At 47.4% G+C, this 25,176-nt stretch overlaps 1 protein-coding gene across 1 annotated transcript in view; it reads left to right on the top strand.

Moving 5' to 3' along the window:
- The window catches only part of LOC119176992 (soluble guanylate cyclase 88E-like), a 165,572-nt gene that overhangs the window by 82,969 nt on the left and 57,427 nt on the right, over positions 1-25,176 (top strand). Inside the window, exons 6-9 of the mRNA XM_075878395.1 lie at positions 958-1,087; positions 2,242-2,388; positions 11,948-12,094; positions 13,146-13,302. Of these exons, the coding sequence (XP_075734510.1) occupies positions 958-1,087; positions 2,242-2,388; positions 11,948-12,094; positions 13,146-13,302 (581 nt within the window). The remainder of the gene's footprint in view (positions 1-957; positions 1,088-2,241; positions 2,389-11,947; positions 12,095-13,145; positions 13,303-25,176) is intronic.

Genomic DNA, 25,176 nt, shown 5'->3' on the forward strand with positions numbered 1-25,176 from the left:
AAATATTGCGTGCAGCGGGGTTTGTGAACAATGTGAAGAAGTGCAGGGGTACTCTGTTGCCTACTGTTATGTTCACATTAATTCAGCGAGCTTAGTGAGAAGCAAAAAAAAAAGAAAGACGACAAAAGGTATAACAGGCATGTCGAATGTGCATGTCCTTCTTCTTGCGCTCTGCAGAACACGCTATATTTGTTTAATTAAGAGCCACGCATAGCTTATTTATGTGTAATATATAGCCCAAGGCACTCGTGTGTATGTTAAGGCGTTACTGAAGGTAAATCAACGATGCTACTACTATTTGTTGTCGGTTAGTGAGAGGCATTAGCCCTGACATGTGATGTATCGTGATGCCTCAAGAACAATGTTTGTTTTGAACAAGAATGAAGGAAAAAATGATTGAAGCAAACCTTGCCCCAGCAATTGAACACACGACCTCGACCACAGGAGCCCGATACTAAATCATTGCGCAATCTTCAGATTCAGACGCAGGGTAAATACTACACAATCATTAAGACTTTCTTGCATGCATCGAAGCTTGCACGTTCAGCCACTTGAAGCGTTTTCTTTTCACCACTTACGCGTGGGCCTCTCTATAAAGACGCTGCGTCTGTTTCGGCGTGGAAATATTTTCTCAATGCTTCGTCGGTTGATGGCGCAGCCGATATGTGGCGTACTATCAAAATTTCGCATTGTGCTCTGAGAGTTCAAGTTACTTCATAAATGAAAGTAACCTTTTTTTTTCAATGACAAGCATATAAAGAAAAAAACTTCCCTAATCAACCCTAAACAACATCAGCGAAACAGAAGCAAAACTTGTACAGGCGATATACGCGCATGCCATCTCATGAAAAAAAAAACGAGTTGTATTCTAGTATTAATCATGAATTTCGCTGTACTGCGCTGGAACAAGCGACATCAGACAATAAGCGGGCTGGTTTTCTTGACACCCGTGCGCAGACTAAGCGGCCTGGATGAGCTTCAGATGGCAGGACTTTACCTGGAGGATCTGTGCATCCACGACATGACACGCGACATTGTGCTGGCTGAGTGGCAACATGGCGCCAACTTGGAAGTCTCTTACAGTGAGGTGGGTCCTGACTGAATGCGTATAATAAATTGTTGATTTACGTTCAAACGCGGATGCATTCTGGAATAAACATAACATCGATAGATGAAGAAAAATTATTAAGGAAAAACTAAACAAAGAAAATAATAAAGCAGGTTTAAAATAACCATTATTAAGACAAAATAATGACCAAATAACGTGGCAAATGATAAAAAGCTCAGGCTCCGCGTGATAGAGCAGTGGTAACCAGTGCTCGGCTGCGGACCCGGTGGTCACAGGTTCGATGCCGGCCACGGCAATCAAATTTCGATGAAGGCGAAATTTCAGGGGCTCGTATCTTGTGAAACCTTGTGAGGCCCGTGTCTTGTCCGTGTCAGTGCACATTAAAGAGCACTAGATGATCAAAATTGCCCGAACCCTCTACTACGGCTTCTCGTAATCATATCGAGGTTTTGGGTAGAATAAACCCCAGATAATAAGGTATCACAAAAAGCTCGCGATTGGAAACCAGACATTGGAGTATGTGAAAGAATATGTATGCCTAACATAATCACAGAAAAAGTAGCCTAATCACGAAAGAGAAATTCACCGAAGAATAAGAAAGGGCTGCAGAACATTGGGCAGGCACTCCCAAATAATGACGAGAAATCTGTCTCTCTTATTAAAGCGAGAAGTGTATCATTACTGCATCTCGCCTGTTATAACATATGAGGGGAAACATGGAACATAAACCAACTCAAGAAAAAGTTCGATACCACGCAACGTGGAGCAGGAAATGATACGATTTGAATTAAGAGATCAGAGAATGGCATAATGCGCCAGAAAACATCACGGCGTGGTGCATTGGGAGCTTATCTTGGCCATCTTGAAATGACAATCACCTCGTACCTCTCGCGCTTAACATTTCGTTTGATTGTTTCCAACCATCATAAGTTATATGCTCCGTAAAGACATAGAAACAAAGCAGATGCCTTCAGTAAAAAAATGTTAACCAATTACACAATTGGTGGGGCACGTTTTTTTTTATTCATGAAGGAATCCACGAAAGCTCCTGCATACATGTATTTCTTGCGAATGCAGCGATGCAAGATGCAGCGATGGCATAGAGTTGTCATGTGTATACACCTGCATGTGTCTCGGTAAAAAGAAACCCAATGCTCTTTCTCTTTTCGCAGCAAGAACGCAAGAGTCAGACACTCGAGGAGAACCTCGTGAGGCTAGAAGCATGGCGCCAGAGGGGCGACGAACTGCTCTATTCCATGATACCAAAGTCTGTGGCCGATAGGCTACGCCGCGGAGCCCATCCTGTCGACACGTGCGAGGTGCGTATAATATATATATATATATATATATATATATATATATATATATATATATATATATATATATATATATATATATATATATATATATATATATATGTGTGTGTGTGTGTGTGTGTGTGTGTGTGTGTGTGTGTGTGTGTGCGTGTCTGTGTGTGTGTGACTGGGCGCCATGGCCTGTTAGCACACGTGCTGCTCATGGTGCGTTGTGAAGATGACTATGTGGTTGTTAGGTGGATTCTGTTTTGTTTGTTTTGTATTTTCTTTTCTTGTTAGATACTGACCAAGTATATATGGTGCGGTTCTGGCAAATAAATCTTGTTGTAAGTTCAGTGCCGCTGTCTGTCTCCTTCTTTTTCTAGTCTCTCGTTATTGGCGCTGTTTTTTATGTGAATCTGGCTTATACACCACGTTTATTCCTTTCTCACTTTTTCCTCATCCAGTTCTTCTAACCATTCCTGTCTTCTTACGTCACAGAATTCCCCCACCCCTGGAAAGAATGTGAGATTTACATATAACAAAGCATAAAAAACCATAGTGTTTAGGTGAAGAATATGGAAATGCACAGTTGTTTGAATTCAGAAGAGAGTTCCTTGACTCGTACAAAATTTTCACAGCAGAGGACAGCAGTGCAGCCATATCTATAGGGCAGCTCTGGTAAACGAGGCTGGCTGTTGCGCCCTGGATAGCATAACCCCGCCCTGCACATCTGCACTGATGATAACACAACTTGAGGTCTTGTGAGGAACGAACAAGGCTGGGAATTCGTGTAACATTGGATAGACGGGTGTCTTTGGCATTGCATCCTGCGTCCGTGGCAACAGACGCTTTGCTTCTAGTCGCCATTCGTGATAACCAAGGCTGATAGGACGATGACTATTTTCCTGCGTTGTACACGTGGTAGCTTCATGTCTCTTTTGTAACTTTCGGTGGCGTTCTTTCAGTTTATTGAATCGTAGACACGGCATTGAGAACTGGTGCAGGAAACTTTGTCGACGTTGATTTTTTGCGAAAATGGCTTAGGCAATGACTTTGTCTTTGCTCCTTTAACTGGTGTTGTGTCTGATGACTTTTAAGCCACAAGTGTACTCGTGATGAGGTTTCACTTCGTCACTGTACTAGTTCGAGTAGCCGTTGTAGTATCTGGGGTTCGTGGAGTTGCCTTTGTTGAAATTGCTCGTTTTGTTGTGAAAGTTGGTTAGATGGGCATCTTTCAGGAACATGAGTCTGCTTTTCTTTGCATGATGATGTGATCTGTTGATAGTCGGTATACAGTCGATACTCTACTGCAGGGCTTGTGTGATGAAAGCATTATGGCAGATTGTTGGGAAAGCTTCCGAGATGATTGTGAGTCATCATTCATCGTAAATGTTTTGTTAGTTCACAATTCCCTGGCGTTGGTAGATTCGAAGCTTCTGTAGTGCTTGGACTCGCATGTGTGTTATCACCTGACGATGAGAGCACAGTAGACATGGCTTGAGGTAGTTCTGATGGCGTTTGTTTTTCTTTTTACAGCGTGATTGAGCTGAGAACTTCTATCGAAAGACTCTGGTCTAGAACTTCAGGGTGTGGGCTGGTGTTGTGATGATTCGTAAGCTCGTCACGCGTAAATGCCATCAAACGTCAGAAGCCATGTGGCCCATGTGTGCGACTCGAAGCATCAAGTGATTCGGGTGGTTCACTAACACCTGGAGTGTTATGGTGCAGTGAACACCTTGAAAATGCCGATTTTATTGCCCGTGGGAAAGCCCGCTAAGGTTCAATATTTTAGTTAAGTGGTCTAGATTTCTTTTGTACGTTATACGGAGGCTTTACCTAGTCTGTTTGGACGTGCAAGTTCATCGTCGGTGTTCAAATGCGTGACGTTAATTCAGAATAATCGTATGATGGTACATGGATTAAAAATTTTTTCTGAGGTTTTGTTTGGAAAGTACGCTTATTGCGGGAAGACTTCTATTTACTGTGATGGGCGAGCTGAAAAGCTTCCAGCTGAGGCGTTATAATCAAGTCTTCATTGTATTTTCGAAACTAAACGGTCATTTCTTCTCTGATTGTTTTTTATGATTTATTGTTTTCGAATATGTGTGTCAGATAAACCCTAAATGCCTCACCGCTGATGTATTCGTTGAAGTTGGCGACCATCTCGCGTTCGATCTATGACACAGCGATAACAGGGCATTTAAAGAGGTTGAAAAAGTCCTCTACGGGGCACTCGTCCGCTGATCCTGTGTAGTTCGGGGTGTTGAGGTCTGTCAGTGATGATGCCGGGATGCTAGCCACAGCATGCAACGAGGATCCGCTTATGCAGTCCACAGGCGTCGTGTTGAGGGCTTGATTGATGATGCGTGGCTAGTGAAATGGCTGCCAGGTCTTCATCCTCTCGACATGTCTGATGCTATGATGATAGAGAACCGTGGCCGGCTCATACACCATGTTCCACTTCTAACCATTCCTCTCCTCTAAGTCACACACACACACACACACACACACACACACACACACACACACACACACACACACACACACACACACATATATATATATATACATATATATATATATATACATATATATATATATATATATATATATATATATATATATATATATATATATATATATATATATATATATATATATATATATATATATATATATATATATATATATATATATATATATATATTGCAGGGAAAGATGCGCTGGCCTCCTCTCTCTGAGGAAGAAACATCGCCTTTCTAGCCGGGGTCCTCTGCACGCGTGTCTATCTCGTGAGCAAACAAGGGGGGGGGGGGCGTACTGTGATGGTAGCGACTAGTGCATGGCTTGTGTCCCCACAGCGGCCGGGACCTTCTACGGACTGCGCTCTCAACAAAAAAAAAACAGTGCCAAAAGTGTAGCTGGAGCCACCGTGTTCTCTTACACAAGCGTTTTGTAGAGTTACGTGAGATCGGATCAGAATTAGTTGACTGCCAGCCTGACTTCGTATAACTTTGCAAGTTGTCGCTATCGTATTCATTGCTTCACGTTTTCGTTGAAACTGATTTTGTGCAATAATCCCTGCGACAGTCATGAACTACACTTAACATGCGCACGAGTCTAAATAGCCAATGAAAAAGCTTCTTGAGACACAGCTAGGTATCCAGCGGCTATGCACGCTTTGCAGGCTCTGTACAGTTTGTCATAAGTCATTTCAGCCTGACACGCAGGGGAAGGCTCTGAAACGTGTGGTACCGCAAAAAAACTGCATGCGTGCCACGTAATTCTCTGTAGAGTGTTCTCACCGCCTCATGTATTTACGGCCGTAAACAAACCAATACCGCAATCGCCTTTATGCTTGTGTATGCATATGGCTTACCAATCGTGCACATTTTACTTCGCCCGCATACGTCGGCGATGGCCTTCGCGCACATTAAAAAATTTCAGGCTTCAAAAAACCAAGGTGTATGTATGCTCATGCGCACTTATACGTACGAGTGTTTGCAAAGCCACTACAGCCGCATGTGTTCAGCTGCCTCTTTTCAATGTATTTCCACGCATGCACAAGTGTGCCACAGTGTTGTGAAACATGCCTGTAATGACGCTCTCGCAAGACCATGGCATCTTACCTACATTGACCATATGGCGCTTACCATATAAACTCACCAAATGTAACGTTGTAGAAAATGTCCGGCACGTAATTTATGCCCTGTGTTGCAATACTTTGTTTTGACGTCTGAAATGGTGCTATGTTTCAGGCAGTGGTTATCATATACACGTTAGGTGCAACAACACTTCAAGCTGTCATTTTCAACAGAACAAAACGCCACGCAGCTTAGCCTCCCACGCACTAAACGAGTCGCTTTGGAAACCACCGCACCGAATGTGGTGCTGACGTACGGAGAGCCGCTGCAGTGCATTCCGCTGATAAATCACCTTTCACGGTGATGCCATCGTGCCCTCGTCACCATCGCGGAGAATGCTCCAGTACTCAAGGTCATCTATGCTACCCCTGCCCTCCCGGAGAGCCAACTCTTACTAGCCACAGTAGTTGCTGCCAGTGGGCTGATGTTTATGCAGCGTTGCAGCACGTCCATCACGAGCCGCTTCGTGCTGTCATGCCGCTGGGTGTCATCCGAACACCGCCCGAACAGCTCCAACAAAACACTACTCGTGCTGAAACAAGACGGGCTTGCATACGTGTCCAGACGCAAAAACAACGTGCTGCAGCTCAACTCCGAAGGCGCCCGGACGCGGTCTTGCGGGAAGGCGAGGCTGAGGCGAAGCGACAGCGACGGCAAGACCCTGCAGTTTTACAGCACGAAGCGGCCAAACGGCGCGCCCACCATGAGGATGTCTCAGTGCTAGAGCACGAAGCTGAGGCAAGGTGACAGTGACGAAAAGAACCGGCAGTGAGACAGAACGAAGCAGACGAAGTGAAGTGAAATGAACTTTTTTGGCTCTGTAGAACTGATCAGACACCCCCACCCCCCTAAGAGGGGTCCACCGCAGTTGCTGGCCGCGTCCACGCTGGGGTTGGAAGACCGTGGCCCTCCACACGTTCGCAAGCCTCCTGGACTTCCGAGTATTGGACTGAGAGCTCGGAGCTTTTAAAAGTCCTCACCCAGTCTTGTTCTGTGCTCAACATTATGAAGGATATCTCAGCATAAGAGTACGAGGCTGAGGCGTAGCGACAGCGTCGACAAGACCCGGCAGTTTGAGAGCAGGAAACGGCTGAACATTGAGCTCGGCGGGAAGATGCAGCAATGCGAGAGCACGAAACCGTCACAAGGCGACAGCGGCGCTTGCTGACACTAGTCGACATTTCGTACGGTGACGACGGCAATGCAGGTGACAAGGCATGACGAAGTGTATGCGCCTAGCAGACGAAATGTTTGGGGGGCAGCATGGCTTGACGTCACTCTTTTCCATGGAGAAGTGGTCAGCTGTGGCTTGGTATGAAGGGGACCACGAGGTAGTGCCACTGGTAGATCTCCCAGCAATAAAAATGACGGCATTGACATTCATTTTGAATCGTGATAGACTCCAGCAATAAAAGTCTATATATGTGAAAGTTATTCGTCCTTCAGTTGCATTATAGGCCACGAATGGCTACTATGGGGTCAATAGGCACTTTTTGATGCAAAAATCTCGACATAAGTAAATTTGTTGTCAGTTTTTTTTAACGTTCCTCTCGACGGAGATACAATGATCAAGTCGTTGCCGCGAAACGTCCACGTAGACCACACCATCAATGATGATATGTGGGCTGTAACGTCCCAAAACCACCACATGACTATGAGAAACGCTGTAGTGGAGGGCTCCGAGAATTTCGACCACCTGGGCTTCTTCAACGTTCGCCCAAATCTGAGCACACGGGCATACAACATTACCGCCTTCATTGGAAATGCAGCCGCCGCAGCCGGGATTCGATCCCGCGACCTGCGGGACAGCAGCCGAGTACCTTAGCCACTAGACCACCGTGGCGGGGTGCCAAACCATCAATGTTCACATTAAGCAAAAGCTTCTAAATAAGACAACTTACCTATCTGGTGTTGTGAAAAAATCAGAGTTGAAACCCTGGCTCGTTGTGTTGTGTCGAAGTACATTGTAGAAATACATTGGTGTCACTCTTGACCCTTCTTCTTTAGATCCTCTTCCTGACGACGATGTATTCCAGCTGCTTGAGGATTCTGATGAAAGATTCCCCACTGTCCCAATGTACAAAATCCTGTTGATGCCTGTGTGGCGCTTAATGCATTCGAACAGTTCGCGGTATGGGACGAAGAGCGCTACCTCACCATAGCTCCAGGTGAACACAAACAGCCTCTCAGCATTGTGTATGAGGAAAGAGCGGTAGAGCTCTTCTTTTCTCAAATATACCTGGGAGTGCCCTGGCACGTTAAATCAAAAGCGCATCCCACACCCTTTACGTATGCCACCAGTGAGGTACGTCACAAAGACCATCACCGTGTGTCACCTCACCACATCCTGTTCATAGCAATGAAGGTGCTCCGATTTAGAGGAAGTCGTGACCTGGCCATCACATTTCGCGTCGACGCCACCTATAAAATCACACGTGAAATTCTTGAAGACAACCACTTCATACAAGATTCGGTTGACCAAAACATGACCAATATGTAGGGCGTTCCCAGTACTGCCTACTACTGGAAGCATCGCAAGAAAGAAGTCTTTGCTATGATACTCTAACTTGACAAGAAACTGCGTTTCTCACGCTATGAGCCTCAGAGATGCATTGACAGACAGACAGACAGACAGACAGACAGACAGACAGACAGACAGACAAAGAACTTTATTGGGTCCTGAGAAACGATACTCTTTTAAAGCAACGTCGCGGGCCGGTCCCACGTAGGAACGGGGAGGCCTAGCCTCACCGTCGCATCATGGGCTCTCTGGACAGCCCACAGTTGTGGAAGCAACTCTGAACTTCGTAAGGCAGATTCCCAATCGTCTTCAGTGGGCCGACTTGGGTCCCGTAACGAGGGGCACTGCCAGAGCGCATATGTGCTTAGTCACTAACCTCACCACAATCAGGACAAGTGGAGTCAAAAGCCTCTGAGGAGACTATGCTGAAGAAAAATAAGCTTCGATAGGACCTGGTCTGGAGCATTCTAAACGTGATGGCGTGAAGTCCAGACAACTTGTTGTGCGGAGGAGCAAATGACTGCCTACTCAACTGTTAGTGTTCAGCCACTTCACTGAATGCAAGCAAAGCGTCCCTAAACATCTCACTGCCAACCTGCGGACCTACGTCCTCCCCAGCGCGGAGGGTTAGTGCGTGCGCCCGGGAGTGAGCAGTGTCATTCAGGTTTACTTGACAGTCCAGTAGGGGTTCGAGATGTGCAGGAAACGAGGTAATGGTATGTGGAGAAAGTGTCCTATTTTCAAGTAGTTAAGGCGAAACCAGAGGCGAAAGCCTTGACCTCTGACCTCTAGTCGCTGAAGATTTGCGATCTACTGTCATCCAAAAGGGCAAGGGAAACAGCCAACTGTTTGGCTCTTGAGGGAGTAGAGTCCCTAAATGACGCAGCATTGATAATAGAACCCTTGTGATTGGCGGAAATAACAAAACACCTAGCTGATTAACAGTACTGAGCGGCATCGACAAAACACACTGAATGAAGATCCTTCCTGATGTTCTTCAGAAGTGTAATGGCCCTAGCCCGGCGCCTTTCTACGTTGTGCTGAGGATGGACGTTTCGTAGAAACGGAGAGACCTGGATGGCAGTACGCTGTTCATCTGGCATTTGAAGACGGTGATCCTCTACGAGTGCCGGACTGAGGCCTAAGACGGTCATTGGCTGAGATTGTTCACTCTACTCGAACTTTTGCGTTATCAAGATCCTGCCTTAGAAGTGCAGGTGTAGGAAATGAGATAAATCTACTGTGCTCAGCTCGTCAACAGTGATCCCTTATTAGTATGCGTCATTTACTTTCACAGGCTCGTGTGCGTGATCCTAAACATCCTGCGTGGCCCCGCTCGCTCACCTTTCAGACCTTACCGCATCAGACACTACTTCAAGCGAATTGAAGTCCAGCACCGGGGAAGCCCGCACACTCACATCTTGCTCTGGCCGGAAAACGCACCTGACGAAACCGTCTCTCCTGACATGCCTGAAATTGTCCCTCTCGCAACGCACCTCGTGTCTCTCAATACCTCTTTTTCGCCCTGCATTCGTACTCAACTACACCAACACACGCACAATCGCTACAAACGCGGAAATGCTCCTTGCCGTTGGGGCGCTCTTTTATGGGCCACTGAAAACTCACAAATCTGCTTCCCTATCTGCCCACACAAGACGATTCTGATGCCACGTGACGCGTGACGCTCAAAGAGCGCTTCTTGCAGATGCATGTCGCTCTAGAAAGTAAAGAACACGACAATATCAACCAATTCATTCACCACCACGCAGTCACATTCTTTGAACATTATGCATCTCCGTGCTTCGCACTGGCATTATGTGCCTGCCCTTGTTCATTTAAGGAGCAGTGCAGCAAAAATGAATCGACGTATTCAACCCGTGAGTCGCCACTGTGCTGGGCTCAAACATAGACCACCAGATAATCCTGGATGCGTACTCGTGTGTGACTTACGGTGTAGATTACATGCATAAGTCTCATAGATGAGTCTCAAGTCTACACAAAGCAGCCTTGGACACTTTGCCACACATTCCGAACATCTCTTATCGCCAGGCGCTGCGTGTACTTGGCATTCGAATACGGAGGGCTGTTGAGATGAGTGCTCAGGAAGCTGCTTGGACATTGCTCCAACATGATATGTCAGAGTCAAGTAGACGTATCTTGTATTTTGCACATGCCTTCCGGAAGAACGTACATGCGTTCACAAAACACGTGCGCTAATAGAAGTAGCCGGAATCGAGGTGGCGTCAACGGATGTGCAAAAATTCGGTGTGATGCGGAGGTACGAAGACCGCCCCGACAACTTGGAAGACGTATGCTTGGCAGACCTTGCATCGCTTTGTGATCTCCACTCCCACCAAAATCACCGTGATCCAGCCGACATTCATTACCTCTGCTACTCCATTGATGACTCACTAAAGTACAAGCGCGAAGTGGTTACACTGTTTCTTACTTTCCGCTGGAAAGTGTACATTTTGGACAACAACGCTTTTGAGCATATGTACGCCGTAAATGTTGACGCCACGGTTCTGAGGAGATCGGAATATAACAGCAAGTTCGACGTGCACCATCTGCGTGACATATGCTTTCAGATGTGCGCAGATAGCTCTCAGGATTCCCAAATGCGTAACGGCAACGAAGGCTTGCTAAGAGCCCCTGAGGATAACTTAGTGGTGGCAAAAAGTCGTTGCACCGATGACTGGTGACGCCTACAGAAAAATGATGCGGCTCCCCAAAGAGGAGCAGTTCGAAGTTGTTTGCGAACTCATCTGCCGACTATGGACACCCAATTCCAACCTACTCAAAATTTTGCCAATTTGCGTGGCGGGTTATGTCGCGACATTTGTTCTGCGGCTCACTATAAACGCCTACAACCGTTACACCAACACTGCCTCCCCATACTCGCACAACGCGTAGGTCTCGTGCGCCACTACAGGCAAGGCAGCGGTTAAAATCGGTGGACTCACCATGCACGCTGCCTTCAATCTCAGTATACGCGCCGACGGGAACTTGCGTGACCTTAACTCTTTTCGTGCCTCAACTCCTTCGGTGTAGCATTCGCGAACATCCCGTGCAGCGTTCGCCAAGGTGGTTGAAATTGTCAGTGCCCTCCACTACAGCGTCTTTCATAATCATATGGGGATTTTGCGAAGACCTACATATAATGAATTACCCAGTTAACTTAAGGCCGCCTCATTTCCCCGAGAGCAGCGTTGCCTAAACACTCGGAATATTTATGTCTCTAAAATTTTTCTAATAGTTTACTAGTTATTAAAACTTTATTGCTGTGGATAAGGGCCGCGTGCTTTTATTTTATGCCTATTGCCAGACATAGCCTCATGACTAGCGATTATTCGCCTGTACAAGACGAGTGCTTTAAAGTATAACTCCTTTCACATATTTACCTTCAATTGCACAGACGTTCGACAGCGTGACGGTGCTCTTCAGTGAACTGGTCAACTTTCCCATGGCCTGCCGGCATTTGAGCCCCATGCAAGTTGTCAGCTGGGTGAACGCAACATTTTCTCTCTTCGATCTTATCACGGATCGCTACCACGTGTTCAAGGTGCGTCTACGTGGAGTGCCGAACACAAACACACGCCCACGCACGCATGTTTTTTTAAAGCCACGTACCATGCAAAATGCACAAAATCTTTAATCACACGTTCCTACTTAGCCGAACGTAAGGATTGATTTAGAATAGCGCAGAAAATCTTTGATTAACCAGCTATTTATTAGAGAACTGTTTGGTGTAAGAAATAAATAAAATTACAAACAAGTGTCATAAAAATGACGGTACTGTGCTGCTGCTCAGGACTGAGTCTAATATTAGAGCGAAAGCGGTTATCAGATCACAACTCGGGTCACGCAAAGTTGTCCGGCGCCACTGCTGCCACTGGTGTCCGTAACCGCTTCGCACATAATTAGAAGAAAAAACCTAGCACTAATGAAACAATGGGGCTACAACCCGGGTCCTCTGGATGCAAGCCCAGTATTCTACACTGAGATACACTGGTGCTTGTAACTTGTCATCAAACTTTCTTTAGGCACGTATGACCTAGCACCAATGACACAGTGGGGATCGAACCCGAGTCCACTGGGTTCCAGCCCAGTATTATACAACTGAGGTACACTGGTGCTTGTGACTTGTCAAGTTTGCCTTAGGCAGGCTTGATGTCGGGAAAGCAATCGCATTATTACGACTTATAAAGCGTTTTAAAACAGCGAAAGAACAAGCAGTCATCGTACAATGCAAATAGCGTAATGAGTGGGCCGTCCAATACTCCAACCCATTACAAATGCTTCTTCTTGTTCCCCGCATACCCACTTCAGCCACAATTCCTTATTGTCATCAGCCACTCCATGAACAATTGGCACAAAATTTTTTGCAAGTGTTTAGCGGATGACACGCTTCTCAGAAGAATGACAAAAAAAAGCATAGCGAATGCAAGCCTACTACCCAAATAAATTTATGAATAATGCCCTAGTGGGTACCAAGCACGTGTGCTTGCAGTAGATACCCAATGAGTGTTCCGAAAAGATCCTGAAAAGCCACTCTTCTAGCTTTCGCTGTGACTATGCTGTGCCTTACGCGCAAGTTTGGCGTTTTTTCCCAGGTGGAAACTGTTGGTCAAGTTTACATGCTCGTGAGTGGAGCGCCTGAACGGCGAGAAGACCACGCAGAACAAGTCTGCGCAGCAGCCCTGGAAATGCTTTTCTCGTTCCAGGGAAAGCGGCAACCATTTGACGAGCAAGGAACGTTCCTAAGATTAGGTAAGGCATATCCAAGACGCTTGCGCAATGAGTGTTTTATGACTTCCAATTTCTGTCTGTTAGGCTACACAGTATGAAGAACTACAAAATAAGTGAATTAATAACCCAGTGAGATAAAGTAAAACATGCTCTGATACCGCATTTATAAAAACTTCTTGATTTCCCAGGAAAGTTCAACTACATATTTCACAGTTTACAAATGCTGCGGTGACCTGTGCGTCCCTAACCAGAAAAAAAAATCACGCCATATTCAAGGAATGAATGATGATTAGTGGGCGAAGCTTGAGAGGCGGAGATCATTGGTAAACCTTAGCTCTGCTGTGAAAGTTAGCCCTATGCATCATTAGAAAGACGTAGGACTGCGCGTATATTAAAGAAAACAACTTGTATTTTCTTGTTCTTGTTTGCAAAGGTGGTTTATGATCGGTGAAGTGGTGGATCGGTGATGGGGCGTACTGGGAAGTTTCAAGGAGGAAGTAGTGCATGGGCAGTTTGAAAAGGTGGTTACGAACCAGTCATAGAGGAAGGACAGACCAATGGCTTTAGGAACTTTGACCTCTAAAAAATTCATTTTTTGTTTCAGGGCCGCCTAATGCCCTGTGTACTTAAACAAAAGGACCTTCTTATAGAAAAAAAGAATAGTGTGGCTGATCCCTGTTTTTAGGAATCGGTTTACCACGAAAAGGAAACGTGTCCTCACATAGGTAGTTGGGCGTTTATTGCGCATTGTGTTGCCCCACCGTGGTGGTATAGTGGCTAAGGTACTCGGCTGCTCACCCGCAGGTTGGGAGATTGAATCCGGGCTGCGGCGACTGCATTTTTGTCGGAGGTTAAAATGCTGTAGACCCTTGTGGTCAGGTTTGGGTGAACGTAAAAGGGGTACTGCAACACTTTTTGAGCATGGCCAGGAAACACTGCCGATCGGTAGAAAAGGCTCCCGACAACATGCGCAAAATACTATAGCGCAGCACGCGGCCTTGAATTCACCATAAATTATCGAAGTCAGCTAAAAATTGCTTTCTCTTCTCTCGACAAATCACGTTATATGCCCAAAAATTACACGTAAATGACCCATCTATCAGCCATTGGCTCATTTTAACATGGCGCGCTTGGTGGTTACAGAGATCGCCGCGGGAGGCCACTACATGTCTACTCGTGCACGCGCGATCACACTGACAAAGCCGCGCATTCGAAGAGAAAAAAAAGGAGAAAAAGTGCTCAAGGTTGCGAAACGCGCGTGACGTTTTTCTGTGGCTGTGCCATCCCTCCTGATCAGCTTCCAGCGCTGCCGTCGGTATGACAGAAGAGAGAATGCAATTGCAGCATGCGACAAACCTTTGCAACTCCATTCGCACTCGACAGATTCTTAAAATGTTTGCGCCATTTAATTTTTGAGGCAATAAGCTCTTCCAGTGAATTCATTCTATGGTTACTTGAAGAAGTGTTTCAGGGCTTCTTTAAAGAACCCCAGGTGGTCGCAATTTCCGAAGTTCTCCGCTACAGCGTCTGTCATAACCATGGGGTGGTTTTGGGACGTTAAACCCCACATATAAATCAATCATCAATGTGCCTTGTGTCACGAAAAGGGCGAAAATATGAATGCTACCTCGTGACAATGCAACTAATTGCAATGTCACGAGAAGAACGGCAAGCAGCTCGAAACTTGCAGCTCGAGGTCGTACCTGCTGTTACGATTCCTGATGGTACCAATGCGACGGAGACATAGCAAGCATACATGACAAATTTGGTCTCGGGAAGTATCAACGCGGTCATAGCAAAACATTTTTTTGTTTTCTGTCCCTTCGAAGAACTAGTGAAATGTTGAGTATTCTATTTTCCGCACATTTTCAGCGAAAGGGGTCTGAAGTTCGCAGACTATTATCCCAATATTGCTATGAATTAAGCGTGGCCTGGAAACACTTGAACCCCCATCCCTGTACATTCACGCGCCACGTTCAGAAATGGTCTGTATACCCCATGCAGAACACTATATATTGTCCCGTTACACCGTAACTGCAATCTGTAGATAAGACCACACAAGGACGTCAGACTGATTCGATCAACGGTAATAAAACGTTATCGTCGTCTCCGCAAGGACATCTTCGTCATATTTTGAACAGCGGTATACACAAGCCTGCCAGCATCTAGGGAAACATTCCTTGCAGAACTTGTACTATGGGCATTACCCCCCTTCCCAAAAACATCGTCCCGATGTCACGACATAATTACCAGACGAAAATAAAATACATACGATAAGCAGAACACAAGAGGGTGTCCACAATCACTGTAAGTCCACTCAAGGAAGTTTGACGAATAGTCAGCGTTGATAAAACAGATTCATTCTCGAAACATAGACGATGTGTGGCTGTTGTGAACGGCGGGATATACGAGCCATGTCCTCGTCACGAACTTCGTAGTTCACTTTGCTGAGACGATGGATAACTCTATAGGGATCAAAATAGTGGTGTAACAGCTTTTCCGACCGGCCCCGTTGTCGAATGGGAGTCCACAACCATAGTCGTTCTCCGGGTTGATAAGAGACCACGACGACGAGCGTTGTACCACAGCGAGCCCATGCGTTCTCGCTTATGGACTCGTTCGACTGCAAGCTTACGAGCTGCATGGGCTACTCTGATAAATTCGTTCGTCTTGACACTTATCTGATGCCTGTCTGGTAGAAGCATGACATCCAGTATTGCAGTGACCTCCCTGCCGTGAAGCAACCGGAATGGTGTGAATCCAGTTGTTTCTTGCACAGCGGTGTTGTAAGCGAACGTGACGTATGGGACGATGTCATCCAAGTTTTTGTGGTATTGGTCAACGTACATGAATAGCATGTCGGCGATCGTCTTGTTTAGTCGCTCTTTAAGGCCATTCCTTTGTAGGTGGTATGCCACAGTGTTTCGGTGTACTGTTCCGCTAAGCTGCATGACGTCTTGTATCATCCGGGTGGTAAAAGCTGTGCCACGATCAGTTATGACAACTGCTGGTGCTTCATGTCGGAGGATGATGTTCTTCATAAAAAAAGTGGACAGTCTCAATCGCGGTGCCACGTTGTAATGCCTTCGTTTTGTAGTAGCGCGTCATGTAATCAGTAGCGACTACAATCCAGCGGTTGCCGTCACGATACTGGGGAAAATGTCCCATCAGATCCATGCCAATTTGTTGAAAGGGTTGTGTTGTAGGAGCGACGGGCTTCGAAAGGCCGGCTGGGCACTGATGTGGTGATTTACGGTGCTGGCACTCGTGACAAGTTCTCACGTAATGCTTCACGTCGCGATTGAGCTTAGGCCAGTAGTAGTGTTTGCGAATCCGGGCCAAGGTACGTCTGAATCCTAAGTGGCCTAAGGAAGGCTCATCGTGACAGGCGGACAAGACATCGGCTAGTAACGCTAGCGGGACAACGAGCCGATACTCAGTCGCGTAAGGGTCGAAGTTTCGTTTATATCGGATATTTCTGCGAATGCAGAGCGATGATCGCGAGCATGCAAATGCTGGTGGTGGATGCAGCCTGCGGCCTTCAAAATATTCGATAAATTGTCAAAGCTCAGAATCGTTCTTCTGCTGTTCAGCCAAGTCAGATACACCAACGGCGCAGAAAAACGGCCGTCGAGATCGTGATCACCTGACGCTGTCATAAAAGGAGCTCGGTAAGGCAGTCCACGTCAGTATGCTTCCGGACAAACTTGTACACGACTGTCAAATAGAACTCCTGAAGGCGTAAGCTCCACCCGGCCAGACGCCCGGAAAGGTCTTTGAGGTTCGCCAACCAGCAGAGCGCATGATTATCGGTAACAACTCTGAACAAGCGACCATACAGGTACGGTCTCAATTTAGCTATTTCCCAGACAACAGCTAGGCACCCCTTTTCAGTGGTTGTGTAGTTCGCCTCCACAGATGATAAAATTTGGCTCACATAAGCAATAGGACGTTAGAAGCCGCCTTGCTGCTGGACGAGGACTGCACCAAGGTTGATGTTACTGGTGTCTGTGTGTAGTTAAGTGTCGGCACCTTCGTCATAGTGTCCGAGTAAGAGCTCAGTCTGGAAACGCTGCTGGAGCTCGGAGAAAGCGCGTCTTTGCTGAGGGCCCCACGCAAAGGGAACATCTTTTTTGTCAGACGAGTGAGGGGTTCGGCAATGTTTGCGAAATTTTGCACAAAATGTCTGTAGTATGCACTTAAAAATCGGCGCTTATCACGTTTGTTGGCACGTGGTGGAAAATCTGCAACAGCGAATGTTTTGTCTGCGTCGGGCCGAATATCATCGTGGCTAACAAGGTGTCCGAGGAACTTTATTTCGTTGTAACCAAAATGACATTTTTCTGGTGTCAGTGATAGGCCTAACGTGCGAATTGCAACAAACACATATCTAAGTCGCTGCAAGTGCTGCTCAAACGTTTGCGAGAAGACAACGATGTCGTCTATGTAAAGAAGGCATGCTTCACACTTGAGACCGGACAGCACTGTATCCATCATCCTCTGCAATGTCGCAGGAGCAGAACACAGACCAAAGGGCAGCACCTTGATTTCGTACGGACCATCAGGCGTTATGAATGCTGTTTTCTCTTAGTCGCATTCATCAACTTCGATCTGCCAGTAGCCGCAGCGTAAATCTATGGAGGAGAAGTATAGGGCATGTCGGAGGTGGTCTAGTGAGTCGTCGATGCGTGGAAGAGGATAAACGTCTTTCTTTGTCACTTTGTTGACTTTGCGGTAATCGACGCAAAATTGAAGAGCGCCGTCCTTCTTCTTTATTGGCACGACGGGGGACGACCATAGACTGTTTGAGGGTTGGATTACGCCGTCTTCGCACATCTGCTTCACTTGAGATCGTATTGCCTGTTATTCCTTTTGTGATACTAGGTAGGCGTGCTGTGTATGGGTTGTTCAGCATGGTCTGTGACAATTCGGTGCTTTATGGTTGGCGTTTGCATTATCTTGGAGGTAGACGTGAACCAGTCGCTAAACATGCGGAGAATAACCACGTATTTGCTCTTTCTGCACACATGACAGCTTCGGATTGACATCGGCTGTATCGGCTACCGCTGTGTCATTTTCAACGGCTGCAGAAATATGGGCAATCGTCGTACACGCTTCATCGTCAATGGGTTCGAAATGAGCGATAGTTGTTCGCTAGGCCAAATGTTGGTATGCTCCACTAAGATTGGTGACCAACAACTCGGTCATCCCAATTTTAAATTGGATTATGCCGTGGGCAGCGCAGATTTGCTGAGACAAATACGCCGAAAAGTTGGCTTCAGCGATACCACTACTGTCATGATCTATGTCGCCCTGTATGGTAACGAACATACTGGTTCGTGGGGGAAGTGTGACGGTGTCGTCGACAATGTGAAGCACAGTCCTCTGCGGATTGGTATCCCTAGGCTTGGGAGCATAGTCGTCAGCAAACCTTACGAGGCAGTTTCGAAGATCTGTAACAGCGCCGTGCTTACGAAGGAAATCCATGCCAAGGATAACGTTCCGGGAGCATTCGGGAAACGCAACGAAAGAAGCAATGAACGTAAACTCACATATTTGCAGCCTTGTGGTGCATCTCCCGATTGCTGTCAAGAGATGACCTCCTGCTGTCCGAAGGTTTGGTCAATGCCCCCAAGGAGTCGTAACCTTCCTGAGTTCAGCCACAAGTTCAGCGCTGATAACTGAGTAGTCAGCACCGGTGTCGAGTAGATCAGTTACCAGATGATTGTCGACAAGAACGACAATGTCAGCAAAAACGGGTCCATCGGCGATGAGTAGTGTCGGCTGAAAGGAATCATCGAAGGTCGGCGGATGAGTCGGAGAAGGCTGTTTTGACGATAGCTTAACAGCGGTCCCACCCCCGGAGACTGCTGATCCTAGTTTCCTCGGCGTGGACTTGGGGACCTAGCGGATCGTCCCGCAACAAGATCGGTGAAAGTAGAGTATTTATTCGAGGACGTAGAGTGTCGCGAAGACGGATAGGGTGATTGGCGTCGCTGGAGATTCGGAGACGGTAGGCTTGCCAAGTATTCTGCAATAGCGCGGGGTCGTTCCCCATCCCGGGGTCGACGAGCGTCCGGCCGAAAGTCAGGCAGGCCCATCTGTCTACACGACCACTCCCGGTGCAAGTGACCTGGCTCACCACAGTGGTAGCAAAGTCGCCGATTGTCGGAAGCAGGCCACACGCTAGATTTCCGCACATGTGGTCGCAGATTCTCATAGTGTGGCGGGCCCGAGAAGTACTGCGGCATCTGCAGGCAAGTCGGTCGTGAATTTTCATAGTTAGGTAGGCCCAAGAAGTGTTTCGGCGTCTGCAGGCTGGTGGGTCGGGGGAAATAGCTGGCTGCCGGCGCAGGAATGCATAGAGCTTCCGCATACGTTAGCAGAGGAGCTTCGGCTGGAGGCGCCACTAATGGTCGTACCAGTTGCCGTACCTCTTCCCGGACGACGTCTGTCAGAGCAGCCACTTGAGGCTGCGAAGGCACTGCGCGAAGCTTTTGCAGCTCGTCACGTTCAATGCCATGAACTAGCTCAGCGAGGTCTCTCACGCTCGTGACGTTGGGTGTTGCCAAGTGTGCTGACAGACATGCCAGGTTGCCCGACCGCTCATACTGCGAAGACCACTGTCTTAGCATTCGCTCTAGTGTTGTCGCTTTACAGAGGAATTCCGCCACGGTAGCTGCTGGGTTTCGCACAAGTCCAGCAAACAGCTGCTCCTTGACACCCCGCATCAGAAAGCATACCTGCTTTTCTTCCGTCTATTGCGCAATCAGCTCGACGAAACAGACGGAACATCTCCTCAACGAACATGGCCACGCTTTTATTTGGTCTTTGATTGCGAGAATTGAGGATACGTTCTGCTTGTTCCTTCCGGTCATCGCTACCATACGTGTTCCGCAGCTAAAAGTGAAACACTGGCCAGGTTGTCAAGGCAGCCTCGTGGTTCTCAAACCAAATACGCACTGAATCCTCCAGGTAAAAATAGACATACCAGAGTTTCCGGTGCTCGTTCCACTTGTCTGCGACGGCGACCCGATCACATTGGTCCAGCCAGTCTTCAACGCCTTCGTAGGGCTCCCCAAGGAATGGCTTTGAGGTTCGAGAGGCTGGTGGCCATGGAGATGGCGGAGTCGCGGTCTGTTCAGTCTGGCTTTCAGTAGTTGCACTTTTCATAGTTCTGGAGTGTTCTGGAAGTGGGCCGAATTGGGGTAGTAGGCCTAGTTGCCGCCAACTGCGCTGAAAGTCAGCTGTTTCTACCAAAGCGTCGATGTTGGGGCCGATACCTCCCTCGTGGTAACAGTGCATAGACTGTTACCCAGCACTTCCACCAATGTCACATCCCACCGTAACTGCAACCTGTAGATAACACCACACAAGGACGTCAGACTGATTCGATCAACGGCAAAACAAGTTTTGAACAGCGGCACACACAAGCTAGCCAGCATCTATGGAAACAATACTTACAGAACTTGTACTAGTGACAATATAATTTAATAAAAATCACACACACACACACACACACACACACACACACACACATATATATATATATATATATATATATATATATATATATATATATATATATATATAAGGGAAAGAAGTGTATACCTAAGGGCTCGTTTTTCCGTGTTTTAGCACAATATTATTGAGATCTAACAGACAGTAATCCCAAGGAACGTACAGGGGAAGTTATTAGAACCAATAAATTGTAAATAAAAAGAAAGAAAAGCGGATGAAAAAATAACCAGCCGTGAGCAGGCTGGTTATTGTTCTCGTTGCATTACCTTTCTCGTTGCATTATATATATATATATATATATATATATATATATATATATATATATATATATATATATATATATATATATATATATATATATATATATATATATATATATATATATATATAATGCAACGAGACAGGTTGCGTAAAAACACAGGTTATTATTCGAGAAATGTTAGCCGCAACAAGCTGGTACAGGCAGGGACCCGGCAAGCACGAGCCATACACGGACGTCAACGTCTTTTTTCACGCTGGCACAGAGCTGGCGCCACTATGCTTGGGTACAATTACTCCCCGCGCAGAAAGGAGCCAACCTGGCGACCTAGGGAAACGACACGACAAGAGGGTCATAGCACGGTTTCAGGCGTGATACGTGTGCTGTTTCACGCCCACGGCAGCGTTGGTCCGAAGGTGGATGAATGGACTCAACTTCATAGTTGGCAGGAGATGTTTGTCGCACCACACGGTAGGGGCATGGTTTTTCGACGAAAGCTTCGGGGAAAGACTAGGAGGAATAGACGGGACCCAGAGCCAAACCAGCATTCCTGGGTTACACTAGACGCAGAGGAATCGTGGTCAGTTTTCTGGCGCCATTGGTCTTGTGCGGTAAATGAGCGAGCGAGTTGACGACACTCTTCGGCATAAGCAGCTGCTTCGGAAACAGGCGTCGCTTCGGAAACATCAGGCCTGTAAGGGAGAATGGTGTCCATGGAGCATGATGGCTCACGTCCGTACAGGAGGAAGAAAGGAGAAAAGCCAGTGGTTGTTTGTGGCACAGAGTTGTACGCGTACGTGAAAAAAAGGAGCACTTGGTCCCAATTAGTGTGGTTGTCAGAGGCGTACGTGCCAAGCATATCTCCAAGGGTACGATTAGAGCGTTCTGTCATGCCATTGGTTTGAGGATGGTATGCCGAGGTTTTCCGATGGACAGTGCGACATTCCTTGAGCAGCTCGTTGACGGCGTTCGAGAGAAACACACGTCCACGGTCACTCAGTAATACACGAGGTGCACCGTGTCGCAAAATCAGATGTTGAAGAAGAAAGGACGCAACGTGTTTTGCAGCGGTAGCAGGCAGCGCAGATGTTTCAGCATAGCGTGTCAAATGATCGACGGCGACGATAATCCACCGGTTGCCTCGAAGAGTGTTGGGTAGAGGACCATAAATATCAATTCCGATGCGGTCGAATGGTCTCGCTGGGCAGGTTAAGGTTTGCAAAGGGCCAGCAGTGCGGTGAAAAGGCGTCTTGCATCGTTGACACGTGGTGCATTACCGAACGCACTGGCGAACGTGCCGATACAAGCCGCGCCAGTAGTATCTTAGACGAAGGCGAGAGTAAGTCTTAAATACTCCAGCATGGCCACACTGGGAGTCATCGTTAAAGGCAGCGCAGATGTCCGGACGCAAATGACGAGGGATGTCAAGGAGCCACCTACGGCCGTCCGTCACGTAATTGCGGTGATACAACAAGCCTTCACGGACAGCAAAGTGTCTTTCTTGACGAGAGGGAGCGTGAAGTCGTCTCTGACGAACTGTGAGAGAGGACGTCGAGCAAAGAATTGATCCAAAAAACCTCGCGCTGTTCGGATGGCATCTCAGTGATGCTCAACAATGACGAATCGCAAATGGCAGTTGATAAGCAGACAAGGTCGGGAGGCAGTGGAGAACGGGATAGTGCATCGGCGTCTGAATGTCTGCGTCCTGAGCGATAAACAACACGGATATCGTATTCCTGAAGGCGTAAAGCCCAACGAGCGAGGCAGCCAGTAGGATCTTTCATGGACGCTAACCAGCATAAGGCATGGTTATCTGTGACAACATCAAACTGGCGTCCGTAAAGGTAAGTGCGAAATTTTCCTATAGCCCAAATGATTGCCAAGCACTCCTTTTCCGTGACGGAATAGTTGGACTCTGCCTTCGTTAGGGTACTGCTGGCATAGGCGACAACGTACTCGTCGCAGCCATCCTTGCGTTGAGCGAGAATGGCACCGAGGCCGACACCGCTTGCATCCGTGTGAATTTCAGTGGGTGCATTGGGATCGAAGTGGCGGAGAACTGGCGGAGACGTGAGTAGCCGGCGCAGCGCCGTGAATGCGTCATCGTATTCCAGCCAGAGAGGTCCATGCTACGGGAGAGAAGCTGAGTCAGGGGGGCAAATATAGAGGCAAAATTGCGAATGAAACGCCGAAAATAGGAACACAAGCCTATGAATCTACGAAGCTCCTTTAGGGTAGTAGGCTTGAGGTACTCGGCAACGGCACGCAGTTTGGCAGGGTCTGGCGATATTCCTTCTTTTGAAACGACGTGGCCGAGAATTGCGAGTTTGCGGGCGCCAAAACGACATTTCTTCAAGTTTAGTTGCAACGCGGCTGCCGTAAGGCACTGCAGAACTTGTTCCAGACGGGAAAAATGAGTTTCTAAATTCGCCGAGAATACAGCTATGTCGTCTAAATAGCAAAGACATATGTGCCATTTAAGTCCCCTGAGGACACTGTCCACCATTCTTTCCAAAGTCGCAGGCGCATTGCAAAGACCGAAGGGCATTACATTAAATTCATATAAGCCGTCAGGAGTCACAAACGCCGTTTTTGGACGGTCTGGTTCAGCCATTGGCACTTTCCAATATCCAGAGCGCAGATCCAGTGAAGAGAAAAACTCCGCACCTTGAAGGCAATCCAAGGCGTCATCAATGCGTGGCAGGGGATAAACATTCTTGCGTGTGATCTTGTTTAGTCGACGATAATCCACGCAAAACCTGATGGAGCCATCCTTTTTTCGCACGAGGACCACTGGCGAAGCCCAAGGACTGTGTGAGTGCTGAATAACACCACGTTGCAGCATCTCGTCGACGTGTTGAGTGATGACGTCATGCTCAGCCTGCGAGACGCGGTAGGGGCGCTGACGAAGTGGAGTATGATGACCGGTGTCGATATGGTGAGCGACAACTGACGTGCGTCCCAAGGGAGGTTGTCCGTGGTCAAAGGAGGTGCGGAAACGGTCAAGTAGTTGAATGAGCTGATTGCGCTGGTCTTGCGAAAGGCCGGTGTCTACGCTGCGCAACAGAACGTCTTCGGCAGGTAGTGAGGGCGCGGTGGCAGCTGTGACAGCATGCACGGACATCAGCGTCGTATCAGAACGGGCATCAAAAGAAAACATGTCATCATAAGTGTCAAGACTCCCAATACATTCGCCATGCAATAAGGTAGCGGGCAAGGGAACGGATTGCACACGTACACGGCACTGGAACCATCGGCAAGTGTTATGACGGCAAACGGGACGACAAGTTTCCGGCGACGAGCGCATTCTTGTGACGGCATAAAGAGGGCAGTTGAATCGGAAACGGAGTTGCACAAAAGAGATACCGCGGCGACCGAAAAAGCAGAAATGACGACGTCAGCGGCGACGATAACCTTTATGGGGAAGCGAGAGAGATCTATGAGCATCGTGCTCAATGGAAACAAAACGAGTTGAGCACGAGCGCAGTCGACAACCGCATGATTAGCGGAAAGAAAGTTCCATCCCAGGATGATTTCATGAGATGCATGCGGAAGGACGACAAATTCAACGTTGTAAAGCACTCCTTGAATCACAACATGAGCAGTGCATGTGGCAGAAGGTTGGACTTGTTGAGAACTCGCTGTGCGTAAAGAAATTTCAACCAGTGGAATCGTCACTTTGTTCAGTTTGCGGCATAACACTTCACTGATTATACAAATAGCGGCACCTGTGTCGACAAGAGCAGTTGTGGCGAAACCGTCCACAAACACGGCAATCTCGTTAGAGGGTGAAGATGAGGCCTTGGAAATTTCGTCTGTGGCGCAGCTCTTATCTCAGGAACTGCGACTGTTAGTTTTCCTCCTGGGCGTGGTTGGAACGGCGAAGCATGGGGGAAGGAGACAGAAGACGGGATGAAGGGGAAGGAGATCGACGTCGGCTGAAGTCTGGTCGACGTGAGCGGGGATCATGTGCATCAGGTGTCACATGCGATTCTGATTGCCGAGATAGGTTGCCAGAATGCTGAACATCATTAAAATAGAATCCACGGCGACGACAGTAGCGCGCTACATGTCCTGGAATACCGCAGTTGTAGCAGACGGGCCAGTTATCCGGA

This window comes from Rhipicephalus microplus, chromosome X (genome assembly GCF_043290135.1).
Source record: "Rhipicephalus microplus isolate Deutch F79 chromosome X, USDA_Rmic, whole genome shotgun sequence".
In the NCBI taxonomy this organism is placed as follows: Eukaryota; Metazoa; Arthropoda; class Arachnida; order Ixodida; family Ixodidae; genus Rhipicephalus; species Rhipicephalus microplus.